At 29.9% G+C, this 17,054-nt stretch overlaps 1 protein-coding gene across 1 annotated transcript; it reads right to left on the bottom strand.

Moving 5' to 3' along the window:
* Positions 1 to 9,764: 9,764 nt before the first annotated feature.
* LOC149373638 (uncharacterized) lies at positions 9,765 to 10,834 on the bottom strand. The gene is made up of 4 exons (XM_089597089.1): positions 10,692 to 10,834; positions 10,407 to 10,617; positions 10,267 to 10,326; positions 9,765 to 10,015 (listed from the first exon to the last, which is right to left on the bottom strand). The coding sequence occupies exons 2-4, from the start codon at positions 10,602 to 10,604 to the stop codon at positions 9,818 to 9,820; spliced, it is 456 nt and encodes a 151-aa protein (XP_089453215.1). The 5' UTR covers positions 10,605 to 10,617; positions 10,692 to 10,834; the 3' UTR covers positions 9,765 to 9,817.
* Positions 10,835 to 17,054: the final 6,220 nt, after the last annotated feature.

Genomic DNA, 17,054 nt, shown 5'->3' on the forward strand with positions numbered 1-17,054 from the left:
AGTGCTTCATGTGCCTAGTACCTCAGGGTGGTTCTCAAACGAATCCAATATTTTGTTTATGTCTATATAAATTTTTATTTTGTGGTTGGTTGATTGACGATTCTTTTATTTTTTTTTATTGTTCATTTTAAAATAAACCTCTTATTTATTTAAAATTTGTTCCGCACTTTTTTCTATTGTATCTTGTTACCTAATGCAGAGACAAAAAAATTGTTCCAAGAATAAGTGAAAAACATTTTATGCATTAGTTATTTATGCTAATAAAAATTGTGTGGCAAGTTGTTATAAAAAAAAAAAGCTTGATTTTTCGTAAAACATAGACCAAGTTACTGTATGTATTGAATATCAAAAAGATTTGAAGATAACAAAAAAAATAGGAAACAGTTAACTATTTTTTTTTTAGGCATTTTACACTTACGGGTTTTTAGTAGCTAACATTTTCATTTTCTAATACTAAACGTATATGATGTTGAAAACAAATGTTACACTGTATTTTTAAAAATAGTACAGACACAAAAGGTAGTACAATTTACCTCATACACCGTATCACATGCGTTATACGTATATTTTAATATAGTAATTAACAGATATTTGTTTTATGCAGAGAAACGGTAAGTATAAAAAAATAATATTTCAAGAAGTTAAAAAGTGGAAAAATTTAGTGAAATTTGTACAATCAGGATTCTGACGATATCAGATGCATATAACTGCGTACACTACACTTATTGAAGAACAAAAAAATAGAAAATTTTTAAATATTTTTTATAGTTTTTTTAAATAACATTTTTAAGAAATTATGTCTAAAATATGGTAAAAAGGGTACAAAAAAAGTCCTAGAATTTGATTTTAATATAAGTGTGTATGTATAAAATCGAATAAAAAAATTATGTGCCACACAATTATACAATAAAAGCGTATTCCAGCTTCCTCAAGATTTCTTAATTAAAATATACATGTTTCCGAATGATTTTTTATTTCTATTGAGTTAAAAAAAAATATTTTAAGATTTTCCAGTGTTTAATTTTTAAGCACATTATCTATACTATTTAACAAAATATAGAGTAAATTTTTTAAATTATTTAAGGTTAATGAAAAATTTTTACTAAATCAAAAAAACTATAGCGTAACATAAGTTTAACACAAGAACATAGAAATGCGACTTTCACAATTTTCATGCCTAATTAATTCCAGACGGTGAAATAAAAAAAGTACTGTTGTATAAATGTTGTTGTTAAATTAAGTTTAATGTTTGTTTTATTATGTGTTAGTGATGGTACTTACGTAAAATAGTTTTGCTTTCACTTACTCGTATAAAGTACGTTTATACAATGATTTTATTTAATTCTGTTAGTAAACACGTATATTTTTTCTTATTCTATTTTTAGCCAAAAATGATGAAGCTAACCAGCTTCGTTGTTATATTCACCGCTGTTCTATTTATGCCATGTAATTCAGCTAAAAATATGGAAAGTCAAGTTCCTGTAATTTTGGATGTGCAAAAGTTCTATGCGACCACCAGCATAGGAATTATTTATAGGAGCAACAAAGGTGAGTAAAAGTAAAGCATTTATTAAAAAGATATTAATACTTATTTACGAAGATTTTTCTCTCAAATCCACAGATATACATTCCGTGATTAACATGGTTAAAGACTTTTCGCGTAAAATGGTATACTCCGTAGCTTCGACTATATCAGATCTTCCAGAAAAGTATCCGAAACTAAGAAATTACTCAAAAACCCTTTTCGTGGTGTTTTTAAATACCAACAATGATTTTGAAAAATTGACACAATTTTCGAGGCATCACAATCTTTCGCCTCACGTATGGCTGTTATTATTCTGGCCTGCCATCACTGAAGAGATCCATAGCACTTGCCGGTGTCCTAAAAAGAATTACCTCCACTTAAATATGAAAAGTGAAGTCTTAATAAGATGTGGGGATGATAAAGACATTAATGAGTGGTTTGCTGTTGGACCCCAAAATAAATTACAAGTTAATAAATTATTCGAGTGGAGCAAGGAGAAAGGATTGACCACCATAGACAAGCGTGCTTTGGTACACAGACGAAAGAATTTAAGTGGTGCGTCGGCTACAATTACTTCTAAGGTGACGAATTTGTCTAACAGCCAATTTTGTTTATTTTAAAGTAGCGCAATAATTTCCTAAAAAACAACTGAGCTTTTTTTCTGCATTTTCGTAGCCTTCTCTGTTTTATTCTCAAATAGCTGAAGACTTTGCTGTAAGAACCGGATTGACTTATAAGTATAGAAATGATTCCCATATTAAGAAGGAATCAAATGAAAGTGTCAAGAATACATCAATTGATTCCACAAAACTATTTAATGAGAGTATTATTTTTGCTGGCGAGTATTTGAACGACAAAAATTTAGATAATCTTGACATGACGATTGAAGTCTTGGATTTTCAAGATACATTGCATTATAAATTACCGGAAACCATGGAGATTCCATGGAAGGCTTATTTCGAGGTAAAAAGTTTCAATTGAAAAATATTTATGACGTTATTCGTTGATAACGTTTTATATTTTTTTTTATGGAACAGGTTTTCAGCAAGCATATGTGGATTTTTTTGACTATACTCGTAGTTTTTTCTTCGCTATTATTTGCAATGATTTTAGTATTACATAAAGATAGAAGAGGATTCATTCATCAATTGTCGGACGGTTTTTTAAATGTATGGCGAATCTTTATCCATCAGGAGCTTACAGGTAAACTGTTAAGGAAATTTTTTTATAAAAATACAGCCATGAGGTAAATATTACGTTATTTTATACTACTTTGTTCAAGGTTTTTTTGATTATTTATATCCATTGAGTAAAATTATTAAAGGGTTGTACATTTCAAGCGGTACTATTTTTGTTAGCTATTTCTCTACATTTTTTAAAGTGATAATCATTTTTTAAATAATACGAATGTGAAGTAAGTGACGCAGGGCTCACTATCAACCTTTTTAATTTTAATTTTTACTTATTAGATCAATAATATGTCATCATTCAATTAATTTTTTTCACTGTACCATTACCGTGCATCATCTAATGCTTTCCTCTTTTATAATAGGAAATCTCTATAGCTCTCTAGCCTGTTTTTTTTGTATTTAGTTTTTCAATTTACATTTTAGGAAATCCAAAAAAATGTTCCGTTTTAGTCACCCATTCAAATAAAAAAATTTTTTTGAGACATACTTTTGAAACTGGGCCTATTTTACTCGTAAAGTCATGGGCTACAAAGAATGATTTGAGTTAGAGTAACACCTTTTTTCGTGATTTACATGCTTTTACACTTGTACATGCTACTATTGACTATTGATTACAGATTACATGCTTTTATTATATAATAATAACATTTTTTAACTTGAATAAGTTACGGTTAAGCGTATGAAACGTAGTGTTTAAATAAAACTAGAACGAATGATGTTTGTGTGGACAGCGTTGAACACGTACGACTCAAAGATTGATATACGCAAGTACACGAAAGAGATTTAAAATTTTGCAACACCTCTCGTTTTTTATTAAAAATTTTTATGCTCGCACGATCGTCTGCTATGAGGTAAAAATTTTTAAAACAGGCTTAAGTCAAGGTGACACCATTTTCTGTTACATACACGCAAAAATTATACCTAATTATTGTATAATTTCACATAGTTTGTGACATTATAAACAAAATTAACCATACATTGAAGGTAAGCCTCGAAAAAAAAAAAAAAAATGTTTCCGATACAAATTTTGAAAGTACGTTTATAACATGCAAAAACAAATTTCTAAGTTAAAATTTTATAATAATTTTATAAATGAGTTCACCATTGGTCTAAAATATTAAGTAATAATAATTTTTACCTCCTTGCCCCGACATAAAATCTGTGAATTTTAAAAAATTAAAAAATTAAAATCCAAATTAATAATATATTTTATAATTAAGTTTTATACTTGAGTACCAAAACATTAGAGTTCCTCGATCCTGGTGTTTTCCTGATGACAGACAACACCAGTTACAAAACCAACACTGCAATTGACGCCCTGGGTAATAAAAATAATTTTCACAACTTGTGCCCAAAAACATAAAACCTGCGCTATTTGAGCACGTAAGTCGTACTTGGTGACCCATAGGTACAAAATGAACATAATTTTCAATAAATAAAAGAAACCTTAGAATCTTGAGTTGAAAAATACTTTCTCTAGATTTCAATTTACATTCTTGAAAAATACTTTCTCTAGATTCCAATTCATATTTTTGAAAAGTACGAACGAAGATTTTTTTGTATGGATAAAAACACAAACTTATTAATAAAAACAAGTAGTAGTTTTTGTTGTACAATCGCCATTATGTCACGGGCTATTTTGCGGCTGCGGGACCTGCAAAGTAAGGTTTGAGGGTCCGTAGGTTTATCAGGTTGGATGGTGATGGTGTGGTTTATGCTATTTTCTTACCAGGGAGATGTAAGGGTCCAAATATCACTAAAAACATCCCGAGGTAGAAATAATAAATTTATTCATAACAGAATGATTATAAATAAATATAATTAATAGATACATCATAATAAAACACATACTTTAAATTAGATTTCATTGATATAAATATAATATTGTGGTTTTTATTGAGAAGAGATGAGAATTTCTCACATCATCTTTGGGTTGGCTGGCCAAGTACAGCCACAATTTTTTTAAAGCGAATAATCATCTGCGTATACGTAAATGCTATTTTCTTTTAAATTCCGAGTGCTCTAGATGGTTCGAAAATTAATTCTGTTCGTACTATGAGTGTAATCTAAAAAATCTTGCGTGAAGGGAAGGATTGTTGTATGTTCGAGCCCAAAATTTAAACAACGTTTTTCTTTTTGAGGGCGAAAAGTTATAGATTATGCCTGTGGGTATTCTTTGCCTGCTTGACATTGTACACTCCAGAGCGGAGGGGACACGAAGTGATTTAAGGGCACAAAGTGAAACACATCGCTGTGAGAGTGAAGAAAGCCAGTGCTCTTGTCGGAGATTTTTTGCAACACTGGCTGAATAGTGGATACAATTTATACAATTTTTGTATGGTTGATTAAGAATTTTTAAAAGATGATGTCATCAATCTTCTTGACTACAAAAAATATGTGAAGTGACTTCAGTGGGTATGTAACTAATACGCTTATAACAAAGTTGTTAAAAGTAGTCTTGATGCTACTACAAAAATAAAACATGACGTCAAATTTTATGTACTTATCTGACTGTCCGAAAAACACAAAAAGGTTAGTTCGTTTGACATTTGATAGCGGATTTGGCATCACAGAAGTCGTCCACTATCCAGCCAGCGTTGCAAAAACTTGGCGACTAGAGCGCAGGCAGTTTTCACTTTCACAGCGAATAGTAAGAAATAGTAGTTTTCGTCATAGAGCCGTTATAATTATCGCTTCGCAAAATTGCCAAAAAAGTTGCAAAAGATGAAAACTACTATGATGCTTATTTTACTTATAAGAGAAGCTAGAAATTTGCGAAAAATGCAATAAGTAATCAAAAATAATATCAATGAGTAATACACTACTATTTGTATTAAAACACGGTACTGCTAGACAAGTGAAACTTAAAAAATTAAATTTGACTGAACTTTTAAAGTCCACTATAAACCTCGATTAAACTACGCCAGTAAATTTGTAGATAAAAAATACGAATCTCCCCGCAGAAAATCTATAACCTGAAGGCGAACGTTCCTAAAAAAAAAAAAAAAACGAAAGTGTGCGAGGAAAAAAAAATGTATAAAAAAAACCTTTTTAAAATCGGGGGAAGGTAGTTTTTTTGCTAACTTGGCAAAACAATTTTCGCATGATTTCTGGAAACGTCAGTTTAATAAATTAGAAAACCATTAATTATAGTTATTGAAGTTTTCAAAATATACAACTTCAATGTTGTTATTCATCATATATTATTAAATATCATTTAGGAACCGTAAAAATTTTACACGATTGCCCAACTATACTTACATTTTTTTTTTAATTTACAGATGTGCAATTCAATTCCGTTTCATCAAAAATGGCAAGGCTATCGCTTTATCTGACAGCATTTATTGTTATTTCAATGTACGCAAGCTGTTTTACTAGCTTCGCTACAGTTTCAATACCACACATTCCATTTAGAAATGCGAGGGGATTTCTAGAGGACAAAACATATCAACTGATCATTTTAAAAAACTCTGATGATTTAACGTTTTTTTCGGTAATTTCATGATGTTTCCATTAAATATAACAATTATATTATATTCAAAAACTTTATGATATAACATTTTATTAGAGCTCAAAGGACAATATAAATGATGAACTAAGATTGTTCCTAAAAGATGATAATAGTTTACCCACAACTCAAAAAGATGCTTTACAGCAGGTGATGTGAAATATTCAGTTTGTATGTTAATAATTTTTCAAAACATTTAACAATGTATCATCGTCAACAGAAGCATATGAAAATTGTTTTTAACACTTATTTATACAACATTTTGTAGCGTTACTTAAATTGGTGGAAAAAATTGTCAGTTTGTTTGTCAAAGAATAGTTTTTTGAGATTCTAGTGTAAAAAACGATTTTTAGCACAGAGTTACATTTTATTAAAGACATTGAAAAAAAAAAAAAAAAAAAAAATTATATGTGTGTGTCTTCTGGTGCATGTGCGTGGATGTGTGTGTGTGCGCGCACGCACGTGAGCATGTTTACGTGAGTGTCCATGTGTGAGTGTAAGTCTAGCTTACTAAATCTCAGCAATTCCAAACAATTTTTGAAAGCTGCAAAGAATTAATAAATAAAAATTGATTATTTGTGGCGCAAAAATAATTCGAAGTTTTTTGTATATTTTAGGTATGCAATGACAGATTAGCTTTCTATTCATCTAGCATGTTACGGAGTCCAGTAACTTTCAAGTTCCCTTGCAAAATCTTAGCTATTCCACTAGGTAATTCTAGAAAAAAAGCTATAGCTTTGAACAAAGGAGATCCACTTCTTCAATTTCTAAATCATCAGTAAGTATTTTTAAGTAAAACTTATTTCCTTAGCATTTAAACAATGTTTTTTTCAGCATCCAGAAGTACAGAGAAAATGGAATAATATCTCGGACCAGGGAGAAAAGTCTCCACACTATTCGCATTAAAAAAGGAGCTTCATTTACATCATTCGGGATTACTGAAGTTGCCCCACTATTTGTATTTTTATTTAGTGGATTTGCCTTAAGTCTAATCGTATTGTTATATGAGAAATGTCACAGACGTATTGTACAGTATTTTGTAAGAAAACCATGTAGGAGAATCAAGAAACTTAGAAAACCGAAGAAAACCAACCGTTTGTACAATGATGGGAAGCCATTTTCAATATATTCTCAGTACAGAGAGCCACAGCCACGTCCATTGTGGCCTTATACCCCATAAGAAGGTTACAGTTATTCAGTAAAATTAATTTTCAAGATGACATACTTTTAACAAGACCACCTTCGTACAAAACGAATAAATAACTCGTTACTTACTCGTACACATATAAAAATTAACAAGTAGTAATCACAAGTAGAAAACAATAGTTTTTGTACCGTGAGTGGAAATAAAAAAGTACCTCGCCCATAGACCAAGCCCATTAGTGATTAACTCGCAAAACTTGGTTTTTTAAAATCTACTCTTACCTATAGATTGTGTAAGACATTGAAGCTATGCTTACTAAAGACTCAACAGGTAATTTAAACCGTAGTAAACTTTATCACTCTCTTTTTTTTGTAATAGATTATAAAAGAAATTAACAGTGCTTATTAATCAAAAATGGTAAGCTCTGCCTATATACCTATGTTTAACCGAAAATGTTTTTATTTTTATTGGAAAACATAAAGTTTGGCCTTTTAAGGTTTTGGTTATATTTTTGAAGTAATTAAAACGATGTCATAATTTTTTTTAAAATTTTAAAAATAAATAATCATCACGATAAGCTAAAAATGAAAAAAAAGTTCCAATACTGATTACTGACAGAGAAAATTGAAGTTTTTATAGTTGGTAAAATCATTGTTATTTGTGGTGAGTAATGTTAGTTTGAAGTAAAATTGTTTTTGCGTTTTGCTAAAATTTGTAATGTCAAGTGTTAAATAACGTATCATATCACATTAAAACGATACAAAAATAATGGTGCGCATTCATCTAAAACGAGCACAAAGATTTCCACGGGTCTATTGCAAATCGTGTTGACATGACGCACTAGGTGCATAGATAATGATACCATCTAACCTTTTTACGTTACATATGTGGTAAAAATATTTTTTTAAAAAGTGGTATTTAATATTATGCCTCTATTAAATACTTTTTCCAATGAATTAACCACACTCGTAGTTTCAGCTGTTTCTAACACTTTAAACGTGAAAATTGTTTTTTAAAACGATAAAAAATCATCACATATCCTTTAATTAGACCGTATATCATTTGCGGATAAATTGTTTTATTCAAAATGTATAAATCTTGTTGGAATACGCTTTTTGTACTTCCTATTGTATTTTCTTCAAGATTAACTCAAAATTATGATATAAATATCATTCTTTTACTGGATGAATTTTAAAACTAGCAATTCAAACATATTGATTTTTTTTTATTGACTTTTATTTTTAATCTCTTACGCTTTAACATATTATCTTTAGAAAGAAAAAAATTCTGAGATTCCTCCAAGATAAAGAAAATTCCAAGCCTCTTTCCAGACTAGAGGATTCGTTCACCTTAGCTTGCGTCTGGTAATCAATAAGATAATCGTTGGTCGTTAACAGCGTAGTGAGGTACTATTGTGCGTTAGTAAAATTTTGGAATATTGTAACAATATTAACTTGTATTGGTTGTCTGAATTACAATTGATTATGGCACAACATAATAAACTTAGTCGGATATTATACGAAAAATTTAATAGGTTTGTAGTATTTAACGTACTATTTAAATTAAATGAAACATATTAACTTTTAAATTGAAAAATTAACAATTAACAATTATAAGTTTATTTCTTACTTATTTCGTTACAAAATATGCTGTTAACGAGGTTGATTTATAATACGAACTTTTCATTAAAATCTAATGTCTTAGATCACGCTTAATTTGATCGCATTTTAAATGACACATTAAGAAGGAAGTTTTTGTATAATGCTTTGTTCGATAAATTAGAATTCCCAACTTCAAGAAAATTAAATCATCATATTATCAGTAAGCTTAGCTTAAATCGACGTTAACAAAATACTGTTCCAAGTTGTATAAATATTGTTAAGTTAAGTATTACTGAAGAAAAATATAAGGCAAAAGACAACTTACGTGATTGCTAATTATACCTGAAAAATATACTAAAATGCTCCATCAATAGGTAACTTACATAGAAATATTTAAACTTTAATTTAATATATTTTTTGTAACAATATTCTGGTTTTTCTTTGACTTAGTTAATTTCTAGCCATAGTAGATAAAAAATTTGATGTATTTATTCAACTATTTTTATTTTACTATGCCTACATCGTTACAGGTATTTTTGCAAAGGCCTCGCAAACAATAAGTTTTTCTTTTATTGAAATATTGAGGACAAAATTGTACTTGGTATTAGTGGAAAGAAAGTTAACAATGGTATAAGTTTATTATTTAAAATGTTGTAAAATGCTCCCACTATTATTTTTATTTTCAGATGAATATAATAAAAACTATGAAATCTCTCAGTTTTTTGGTTAATTGTTTGTGAATAAAATAGATTTAATAATGGAATGACATCATTTATTATTTCTCCTTATACATCCTCTTTCGTAGATAATAACCATGAGTCAATCGATATTTTTACTGTTGATTACAGTCTATACATTGGCCATTGGCTCATTTTTAGGAGGAGCATATAAATACAAGACATTGTCCGAGTCGAGCCACGCCTCAACCTTATCCGAATCACATTGTTCTGAAATGTTAACTTCAAAGGTAGTTTTTGAGTAAGCGTTTTTGTCCTTGTCATCTTGAACTTTTTTGATGCCGGTTACTACAATAGATTCACCACTGACCTTAACCATAAACATACTTTTTTAAATAACATTTTTTTAATAAAAGGACCTTACTTCGTATTAATTGCATAGTATCGAGACATCTGATAGCTAGAGACTTTTATTTGTATGATAAAAGTTTTGGCCAAAGTAGAGCATAAGACTTGTCGGCAGGTACTAATTCAATTTAATTTTAAAATTAAACGCGAGTAAAACTTCATCATAAATAAATAAAACCGGACAAATACTTAAACAAAGACTTTGATACTTACGATGACGTTGAGCGTATTGGGAACAAATATTGTAGTATCTATTTCCCTCAGACGTTTCAACTAAAAATGCACTACTTTATTAAATTTTTGATAAATGTAAAAATAATGAGATATTTGTCTATGATTGATCGTTTCCTTACCTTATTTCCATCGGCGGCTGAGATGCGAGGATCATCCTTAGATATCGGTTGTATCTCCAATTGCCTCGCCTCTTGAGACGTTTTGCTAGGAGATGTAGTTTGGTGACCTGCCAATATGTATCCAGACTGGTTTAAAGGACCAGGTAGTGTTTCACTGTGATCTTCACACGGTGATGGAGCCCAATTTTCTTCGGACATTTTAATACAAATTCTAGTGTAACATAAGATTCTCGATTAGTCAGAAAATAAAAGTGCGAATTGTGGTTAAAGTTACTCTATAAAAACCTCTTAGCTGTGAGAAAAGTGACACGAGTTGGTTGGTCTGGAGGGTCTGATCGTCTCACTTTCGCGTTCCAATCCAATCTTTCCAACCTGCCCCGATTACGCAGAATATTGCTGACGTGACTGCAATTCTATACAATAGTTAGTGAGCTACTACGTGGGTTCGACTGCTTCGAGGCGGGTTCAGTTTTACCACTGATTCGAGCGCCTTATCGTGGCCAAACTACCAAACAAGGTGCACATCTTTTTTTTCCTTTGCTGAGCATGGAAGGGGTACAACGAGTATACGTTAGACGATTCCCGAGAATATGTGCATGCAGTTACAAATATTTTACCCGAGGGAAGGGCTTGAAATTCCAAAAAAACATGGAAATTTGGAGGGATTGTACGAATATCATTGTATAAATTCTTTGTTTGCAAAATATCGTATTTCTATTTTGTCGAATAAGACGTAACCCAATTTTGCTTTAAAAAAATCGCTTAAATAACATTATAAAAATATATAAATCACCTCGGAAGTTACTCTTGTAATTTTGCAAAACTTACAGTAGTATAAGTCTAATCGTAGAATATAAGCGTAACCAACTAAGGCAATGTGTATTACGAATATTGTAGGAATGACATGTTTTAAGAAAAACAATATCAATAAATAAGTACACTACCTTATTAATTTTTTCTACATTAAATATGTCCCAGTAAGTGTTATAAAACTATTTGAAATTACGAAAAAAAAACGCATCACTTTTTATGAGATATGGCTTCTTGTAAGTCAGTACCTATTATAATGACCCTACTAAGCTTTACTGCGGTATAAAAAAAAATTTGTATAAGAAAGCTCGTGCAACTGAAATTACATTCTTATCTTTAATATATTGGTCATCGGCTATGAAGTAGAGTTTCAAAAAAAAAAAAAAAAAAACACAATTAGCCATTTTATAATTCTGTATGCTCGATTTTTAATAAAAAAAGGGATTTATCATCTATTAAATAACGCCAAGCTTACAAGAAGAATTTATAAATAAATTAATTAGAAAAATTTTTTACCCTACAGTAAAATTTAAAATACTAAAAAAAAGTTTTTTGTATCAGTTATAAATACATTATATAATAGTTAATAAAATTGAATAAAAGTCTGCATAGATTCACAAAGTTTTTTAACTTCATATTTTAAGTTCTTGATATGATATTCATACGTTTACTGAATAAATAACAAGTTCTAAAGTTTTTTATGGTTCCTAGAAAGCAAAAAATATTTCAGAAAGCAAGTATCAGATTTTTTACTACGGGTGCCCGTGTTTCCCTGTGGCCATTTCTAATAAAATAGTCCTTCTGAAATTTGATAATTGTATTATGACCTGCTTAACAAGATTTTTGTTGGTGGCTTGCTACTAAATTTGCACATCAATAGTAATTAAAAAATTTTATGAACAAATTTAAAAATAATAATATTTGGTTCTGAAAAAAAATATTTGTATTTCTGAGGACGTTTTAAGCAAAAAATATTTGTTACAATTTTTCTTTGATCGTAATACTTTTTTAGTAAAAAATTTTCAAACTTTTGAAAAATTGTAGTTTTGAAATTTTCAACCGTTACTATCTTGATGGCTGAAAAACTTTTTGTAACTTTGCAAGGCGTTAAAGATTTTTTAGTTATTGTCTTTCGGAAATACATAAATTTAAGACTGGTAAAAAAATTTCACGTAATGATAAGCTTCGAATCGTGAGCTTTTGCTATTCTACCCATGGTCAATCCATAAAGAAAAAAAAAATTTTTTTTCTGAAAAAATGTTTGTTTATTCCTTGGTTAGTTAAAACTAAAAATTAATTTGTAGAAGAAGTTAGAAGCAAATTCGAATAGAATCATGTGATGCGTTAGGAAATTTAAATTATTGATACATTATTGTGTTTCATTATTATTGCCGTACAAATTAAAAAAATAAAATCACACAATCAATAATAAAACAGATTTTGCTTTATTTTTCTAAGTGTTTTTTTCTACTAGGTATTATGGAAAGCGCCCCGTTTAACTAGCCTCAATTGGGACCCAACTAGAATTTATCTGCTAATGGCATTGATTTAATTACACGCGCATAATGCATGGATTAAAGTACGTACTTATTTAACGATCCATAATATTATTTTTCCATAAAAAAGTCGTTCTGAACAATATTTTACAATAAATAATAAATGAATAAAATTGTCCCTTAGAGATCGCTAATGACTTTGTTAGCATTCAAAAGCTGTGGATCCTAAAAAATACAAAAATTTTTTATTTATATGTTTCTGTTTGGACTTGTCTTACGCTGTTAAAATTGAAATAAATATTTCAACTTACAATAACATCTGTTCTTATACTGTACAGCATATCTCTTAGATTTATCGGTGGTCGAGCAAAGATGGACATCTCGTTGCCCTGCGTTTCTGTATTACGCTTTCTTATTAAAAAAATACTCGTTATGATCTTTATTTAACCTCTTTGGTGTCCATACAATCATTCGTCTATATTAATAAACCGAAATTACTTGCTTCCCATCTATATAAAAATCCCTGATTCTTTTATGCGTATGGTAACAGTAAAAAAAACTTTATCCCTGCTCAGGCTACTTTTTCTACTTGCAGTGCCTTACAAATCCAGTGAAATTTTTCGTTCTTACTGTTTATCTAGAAAAATATATCTGATACTTAAAAAATACCGCCAATTTTTTTTAATTTTATTTATTTATTTATTTTTTCATTATAATAATGCAACACAATATACATCACATCAGAGGGCTTTCGTACAAAGATGCTATGGAATTCCATACAATGCCAGAATTTATTATAATTACAATCCGAAAAACTAATGTTCGAAATTTCAAGCGTAAACATAACTTAGCGCAATTAATTTATAAAATATATTAGTCTTCTTGTTTTGTGGCATACTGCAGGAGGGCTAATCTTAACTGAATGGCTTTTAAAACTTAACACGACTTTAGAGTCTTCAAAAAAACATAGAAATTCTGAATATTCGAAAAATATTTTCATCCCCTATGGTGTAAGTTTAGTTAAAGATTGGAGCCTGTAATTATCTGTTATTTACGATGAAAGCTCCCTTCGAATGTTTACGTATTACTCAGTTTTGCAAACAGTTACGGATCAGTGATAGATGACGCATTTGTCTGCTTGTGCTCACTAATTAATAATTTTGTACAAACTATCTACAAAAAAATCTGTTTTTAGTACCCCTATTTCCAAACGGTGAAAAAAAATCAATACGTAGCTTGAACAGTTATAAATATGATTAAAAAAAAAGGAGAAAATATCCAAAACTTGCGGTCGCAGGGACAAAAAGGCGCTTGGTCGCGTGTTTAAGAAAATTGGCCGTGATATTCAAAGGGTAGGAGTGAAAAAAGCTCGTATTTGCTACAAGTAAATACGTTGCCCTTCGTAGAATTTCGATTGGTTGAAACAATGGGCTCCAAAGTTAAATTAACCTTATGTGGTGGTGGTAGTCCTGATGTTAGAGATGGCTTTATATATCATTTATGTTACGCTAAGGTATTAATATTTTAAATTCCTGGCACTTACGTTGGTTTATTTTATGGAATATTTCTCGTTGTACGCAGTAAACCAATATAAAATTTTAGGTAGAGCACGAAAAATTACGACGATTTTATTTTTATTTTTGAAAGCGCTTAAAAAATAGGAAAATTGTTTAATCTAAAATCGATAGGATGTTTTGTTAAAGTTTTTCACAGTAAATAACAAGGATCTACTCCAATCACTGGCACTTGCATAACTTGTTATTCTAAAATTATTTATATTTTCCATCTTTCACTCCTAAAAACTCACGTCTGGATCGCATTATCATTGTTTCTATCTAAAGGGGAAAAAAAAATTCTAGTACCATGGAAACACACAACTGTTTTAACAAAAGCTGTTATTTTATTATTAAGGTAAAGTTTAATTGTAAATACAACTACAGTAAAGTCAGTACGCACTGCACAAAAATATAAGGTGTTTTATTGCTTATTTTAAGATTGCGGTCAATACCATACTTCGATTTCTTTGGTCTTTCCTTGTCAGAAAAGTAGCTACGTGTTCTTAAAACTACTACATATGCTTAAAACATAAAAATCCTACACACCAACAAATAATTGGCTTAAGATTTTATACAATCACCCAAAAGAAAGCTTTCGATCAATGACATGATTTACTTACAAATGGGTCAGTGCTTGTACTAAAAAAGATCTTAGAAAAAATAAACGTAAAAAAAAAAACACGGGCAGGCGATTCACAAACAGATATAAATAAATTATAAGTCGAGCAGCGTAGTACAGTAGTAAAATTCAATTGTCTTGCACATTGCACGCATTGGTACTGTCACGCTTTTTGGGCTCAACTCCATACAGTCTCGCTTCTTTGATTTATGACGGATAGTGCTACTTATGGTAAATTTTAGACGTCGGAAGGAGAAAGCTCAGAAAAACGTTCCTAAAAGCGTATGGGCTGTTTTAATTATGTATGCCCTTAACCGCAAAAGAGGATGGGTGCGTTGGGAGAGGTTTTTGTACATATCTGTGTCTTTAGTATGGAGCCCTAATGTTGTATCAAGTACTGTGTCTACGGAAGATTGAGTAATGACTTTTTTTTTATTATACAGGGTGGAGCTTACAAAAAATTTCGAAATGTGAAAGTCAATGCAGATAGGTAATATAGAATTGATTTATATATTACATGCTATTTTTAGACAACAACTTTAGCTACCAAATACGTGAAATCGCATTTGGTGTATTTTAGTATAGCTTGTTATGGAGTAACGGAGAATATCACGTCAAATGTTAATGTCAGTTGAACTTAACCCTCATTGGAAAACTTATATGTTTGTATCTGCCTGCCATACAACACAAAAAAAGGTATAAGGGCAGTTGGAATCAAATTGAGAAATTAAATGGAAACTATTTGTCTAAATAAACCAGTATAAATTTGAGTGTTTTATTCCAGAAAAAATGTTTCTATGGCAAAATATGAATGCTTTTTATAATTATTGCAAAAAATACCATTTTTTAACCATAACCATAAAAAAGTGTAATTGTCCTTCAGACTCAGCGCATATTTCTTCTTAAACATCGGCCGGCCTTTTCAGTTGTAAGTAGGCTGGAATTTTTGACTCTACAACAGAAAAAACGGGTCAATTCAGCAGTTTAGAATAATGGTGGTTTTAAAAAAACATTAATAAAAGAACTCTTATATTTTAATTTGAAAAATTTGTTTTAATTTGTAATATTCATTTTAGCTTATTTATGACGAGGATACTTTAATTTTATAAAAATATTTTATGGTAATAATGCTCATTTGAATTTTAGAAGGAATAGTTTTATAGACATGTTAATTAATGCTAAACGAACTTATGATGATAAAATTATGTCTATACGAACTTTATTTATGAATTTACAGCATAAAGATAGGTTTGATAATTAAAGATATATTTCGTATATATTTTCATAGTGGATTTGTGAAAAATAATTGCGTACGCAATGGTTACTACACGAACGCGCATAAAAAATATTTATACATACAGATGATTATACATTAAAACCTTTTGATTGTTCCTCAACCTTTTCAGCAAGACTTGCAGTACCAGTCTTTATTGCCTCTGAAAGGCTTTGAACACAAAATAAGATGTACATGTTATCCGTCGAAGTTTTGTCAATGACTTTTGACGATGAAGCATTTGATTTTAAAGATATACTTTTCCCTGCTTCTGAGCACGTTGTTTTCGATATAGTAAACAAAGATCGAGGTTTCTTGGTTATGGATGTCATAGAGCTCAGATGTTTCAATGCTTCTTCGTACGTATCTAAAATATATAAATACATTTTAAAAATTTTATAAGTAACACAAAGTAGGCGGTGGACTTGCACTACTGCTTACAAAGTTGGATATGACTTGAATATCATCGTCTGTCCATGAAAGAGGCATATAAAATGTTGTATCTTTGGCCTGTTACGTTATCAACACCAATAAAAGTGACATGTACAATGAAAGGCTCAGAAAATTCTTTTGCGCTGCTATTAATTTTTACTATGTAAAATTTACTGTTTATCTGTAATAAAACTCATCATGTACAAAAGGTCATCATTGTCATAAGAAAAAAAATTTTGTTTTTTACCTTTACAGAGTACAAATTTGATACTGATGAAGATTAAAAGTAGTCAGTGAAACAAACTGCAGTGTTTACTTTATTATAACCTCTAAGAATTTCGAATTACGTACATACAATGACACTAACACAATAATTGTTTAGATTAACAGTTGTCTCACGTAGTTACTAACACCTTTCACTGTTTATGCAAATAATAACAATTTATTTACTTAGTTATCCAA

Source organism: Copidosoma floridanum, unplaced genomic scaffold, assembly GCF_036245765.1.
Source record: "Copidosoma floridanum isolate Cflo_tuat_1 unplaced genomic scaffold, Cflo_Japanese_pri ptg000030l, whole genome shotgun sequence".
In the NCBI taxonomy this organism is placed as follows: domain Eukaryota; kingdom Metazoa; phylum Arthropoda; class Insecta; order Hymenoptera; family Encyrtidae; genus Copidosoma; species Copidosoma floridanum.